The sequence below is a fragment of the Wasmannia auropunctata genome, unplaced genomic scaffold (genome assembly GCF_000956235.1).
Source record: "Wasmannia auropunctata unplaced genomic scaffold, wasmannia.A_1.0 LD333615.1, whole genome shotgun sequence".
In the NCBI taxonomy this organism is placed as follows: Eukaryota; Metazoa; Arthropoda; class Insecta; order Hymenoptera; family Formicidae; genus Wasmannia; species Wasmannia auropunctata.
The window spans coordinates 18,679-23,550 of record NW_012029275.1 but is presented as its reverse complement, the minus strand read 5'-3'; the positions used below and the strand labels follow the sequence as shown (position 1 = coordinate 23,550).

The window sequence follows — 4,872 nt, the reverse complement described above, 5'->3', positions numbered from 1 at the left end:
TTTTAATCGATTACAGATGTCTGAATAAACTTGATAGGTATATCAAAGCATACAAAGACAGAAATGCGACAACAGTAAACAATAATGTGATTTATAAAATATATTACAAAAACTGTCATGCATTCTACGTAGGGCAGACAAATTAAAAGAATGCTCAAAACCAGAATCAAAAAACATATTAAATAACATCAGATTCGATTCGTCCAAACACACAGTTATTACACAACATATCTTAGATCTCAATCATTCGTTTGATTGGATCAATGTTAAAGTATTTACTTGATGTTTTGAACCAAATTATCACAAAAGATTAATTTTCGAAATGATATACATACAAGAACAAACAAATAGATTTAATTTAAATAAAGACAGAAAGCTCAACAAAGAATATTTCGATGTAAATACTTGACAGACTTACCAATTGGGAATTACTTACTCCCACAATTAGAAGTAAAAGAGTTTGTTTATATTATTACCACTATTATCGTGGGAACCTTTGCCGCCTATATTTTATTCGATTTTATTCGAACACTCACTCTGGCCTCGAATCTATCGAAATTTATTGTTGTCATTTTTCAATAAATTCAAACTCTGCATAATACTCATATATTCACTACAACAACTATAATTTTAGCTGACATTAATAACTGGAAAACGGAACCCAATTGCACCGAGACAGATTGCAAGCTCGGGAATGGGGGATTCATGCCTTACGGTATATCGGGCATCATAACGGGTGCGGCTACATGCTTTTATGGATTTATTGGTTTTGATTGTGTGGCCACCACAGGGGAAGAAGCTAAAAATCCGCAACGATCCATTCCTATAGCAATTGTTGCATCGCTAACGATCGTTTTCTTTGCCTACTTCGCCGTTTCCATAGTACTCACTACTGTAATACCGTACTATTCACAAAATCCCTCAGCACCGTTTCCACATATGTTCGACGTAATAGGATGGGATTGGGCCAAATGGTTCGTGACGGTCGGAGCGATTAGCGGACTATGCGCTAGGTAATACAGTGTACAGTTGCGTCTATTTTTTTTTTAGAAAAAATAAGTGAATTTTTTAATCAAGTAAATTAGTAAATAATTCTTGATGATATACTGATTCTACAGATGGATTCGTGAGTTTTATTCTAAAAAATTGTATATTCCACTACACAGTAAAAAATGTTTTGTATTTATGTTGGAAACGGTCCACTCACGTTCTTGTTAAAATTTTTAACATATTTGCTTGTTAAATTAACATAATGTGATTATGTTATTTAGATATTTTGTGTTAAATTGATATTCAATATTTCTCAGTGTCAAAAAATAACACAATTTATGAGTAAGTGAATAAATAACATAAAAATAGTTTTAAATCGTAAATTCTAAGATAAATGAATAAAAGATAAATATACTTGTTAATTTTACATGTTAAAAGTGTTAATTTTACTGAAGAATAATGTTTCCACAATTTGTTTCCAAATTGTATTAAAGTGTTACATTTTTGTATTAATTTTTACATAATATTTGTGTTACTTTCTAACATATTCATTTTGAGTTAAATTAACACAAAAATTTAAGTGGACTATTTAAGACATGTGAGATGTATTAAATTTAACACAAATTTTTCAACTGTGTAAATACAATTGTATAAACAATAAACTTTATTTCTTATTAGTTTTCAAATGTAACTTTTAACAAAATTTCATTTAATTCACAAACATAAAATTCAGTGATTTCTATTAATCTACATTTTGTAAAGAATTTTTTTATTAAAATAAAGATAAACAATATTTCTCTTTATTAACTAATTTTTTCAGTCTATTAGGCTCGATGTTTCCGCTACCGCGAGTGATTTACGCTATGGCTTCGGACGGACTGGTATTCAAATGGATGGGCAACATAAATTCACGATTCCAAACTCCAATCATGGGCACGCTTTCTGCTGGGCTACTTACAGGTTTGTAATAACACTGTTGAACACTATTTTGCATCACAAATGTGAATATTCATTTCTGATATATTTTTGCTTACTAAACACAAACCCTTTGACAAAAGTTGACTATCATGTCACAATTTTGGGAAAAATAAATTCGTCGTTTTCGGCTCCTTTGACGAATTATGCTCAAAATTATGATGTAAAAAAAAAGATCAAATTTTATTCCACATTGTAATTGTTTAAAACAATTATTAACTATTTAATGACTTAATGACTTATTATAGGTATTCTAGCGACGATATTTGAACTCAAACCATTGGTTAACATGATGAGTATCTGCACACTGCTTACATACTCAATTGTTGCATCTTGTGTACTTATCTTACGGTAAAGGATTCAAATTTATAATTTAATTAATATTTTTAAGAATTAAAATTGGGAATAGGTACATGCAAAAGTTTTAATCTTTTTTCAGCGCTCGTATGATTATTTAAGGTATAGTTAAGTAAATTTTCGATTTTTTGTGTTTTTAAAAGGTTAAGAAAAAATAAAAAAGATAGAAAAGACTACACTGAGAAAAAAAATTACTTAAAACAAAAAAATTTTACTTGCTTCAAGAGATTATTTTTTTGAGGGATACCTGAAACATATTTATTTGTTTTAAGTAATTTTTTTTCTCAGTGTAGTAAATTAGATTATTCTACTGCATAACAATTCTAGACCATATGTTGCTTTTCATACTTATTGTCAGTAAACCATTTTTAATTTAGGCTTCCGCATACGGCATATTCACCAGACTTGCCATCTTCGAATTATCACTTATTGTTCCAAGCATTCGATCTAGCATTCTTTAACCAGAAAGCACTTTTGAGATATATAATTGAGGTACAAAAATATATATATTTTTTTTTTACAAAAGAGACTACCCGAGAGATAGCAGAGACAATCGCAGAAAATAAGGGCAAATTTTGATGACTAATTATATTATTGCATGTATTTATAAATCTAAAGCGAAAACATACAAAAAAAGACTACTTTTGCATATATCTAATATAAAATGTTAGTTAGCTTGATTGAAATAAATCGAACAGATTAATGTAATAAAAGCTGCTTTTGTCGATAATAAATACATTTTTCATAGATACGAGAAAAGCGAAGCTTACGAGAAGAAAGGCGATCATAATCCACGGACTTTTGTCTTTATCGTAAAACAATTGGTAAGCGCAAATAAATTAAATCACTCTACGAAACTTACGGCGCAGATTGTTACCGTTCTCGTATGCCGCTTCGGTAAGACTCGTTATTATTTTCATGAATGCTGATCCATCTCAAAGTGTCCCAAAATGTATAATATCAATTTTTTTGCAGTTTTTCTTTGTATCTGTACGGCTATATTGTTATCAATGTGTATAACAGAGATTGTCGCAGGAAATGCAACTTTCATAGTGCCACTTGTAATTTTAGTCATTGCACTTGTGACCACCCTCGGTTTTATTTATTTTCAACCAGTTTCCGACAAGAAACTCGCATTCTCGGTATGTTTTTTATTGTTACAATTTTTTTGTTAATATCATCTTGTTAATTCTTAATTCCCAATTAATATATATAAAAGAAACATAATGTTTTTATTAATTTCTAATGTTATATATTGAATACTATTTCTATTATTATATTGAATATATTAAATACGTACAAGTATTTTATCTCAGATCGTTCAATTTTAATTAATTTTATTACTCATATTTTCAAATTTTTTAATAAAAAACGTGAGAGAATCAAAGATAAATAAAAAATGGAAAATAACATTTATGAGCTAATTAATGGTTAAATAGCGTATTAAGAAATAATAATGTTTATTAAATATTTGTTAAATATCATCTTTTTTGTCAGGTGCCACTAGTGCCATTCTTGCCAGGACTCAGTATTCTTATTAATATTTATCTTATGATGACATTGGATAAAGACACATGGATACGATTCTCCATATGGATAGCAATTGGTAAATTTATTGCAAAATGAACATAAATGTATGCGTTTGTAAGTGATTGATATACATATATATTTGATTGTCTTACATGTTATTTCAGGCTTGGGTATATATTTTCTATACGGCATGTGGCACAGTCATATTCGGCAAAAAAAATTGCCGCCGACATCAACCGATAACAATAAAGATCATGCCTTTTCTCATATTACGTAATAAATTAAGACATAATAACCTAGCAACGGGTCTGTCTTGTTGCTCGTATGTACATCAGCATAAGTTGCTACGAAAATTGTAGCAACTAAATTCCCATTTATTGGCAAAACAAATTGACATCTTTATAATATGACAACTTTTGGTAGCAACTTGTTAATAACTTGTTAGCAATTTTTTATATATAATTTATATATATTGATTCAAAATTTATGCTGTCATTAAGTATAATTTGTGATACTACATCAAATGCTGACAACGTGTAACGCAAGGTATCTTTGCTACCTTGTCGTAAAACTGCTGCCAATACACATATATCGTTATTGCATGTTGTTTCAATTTCATATATTTAAAATTCAGGAATTGAAAGTAATTCGTTACTTGTAACGCCGTTACCGTTACAGTTACTTTTTTTGGTAACGGATTACTTTTTTTAGTAACGACGTTACTAAAAAAACGTCCTTTTTTTGATAACTGTAACAGTATAACGTAGTTACATTTTCTCGGTAACAATAACGAATTATACAGTTACTTTTATCGTTATTTTTTGTACATATATTGAACTTTTTGTATTTGTGACAAAATTTTCGTATACTCAATCTTCAGTTTTTAGCTAGTTTGCTCTTATTTTAAGATTGTTTTAAATAATGTCTTATAAAATATTAATATGACTCTGTGATTGATTTATGACATCTTAAGAATGCCACAAGTCAATCAATATTAAATAAAATTGATAAGTAATTTAA

At 28.8% G+C, this 4,872-nt stretch overlaps 1 protein-coding gene across 1 annotated transcript; it reads left to right on the top strand.

The window, feature by feature from the left end:
- Positions 1-634: 634 nt before the first annotated feature.
- Positions 635-4,872, top strand: LOC105459808 (high affinity cationic amino acid transporter 1-like; the record flags this gene model as incomplete). The annotated part of the gene is made up of 7 exons (XM_011706103.1): positions 635-1,013; positions 1,811-1,950; positions 2,214-2,316; positions 3,071-3,219; positions 3,298-3,464; positions 3,820-3,928; positions 4,017-4,872. Coding segments are annotated over 7 exons (1,160 nt in total), but the record flags the coding sequence as incomplete, so codon positions are not given.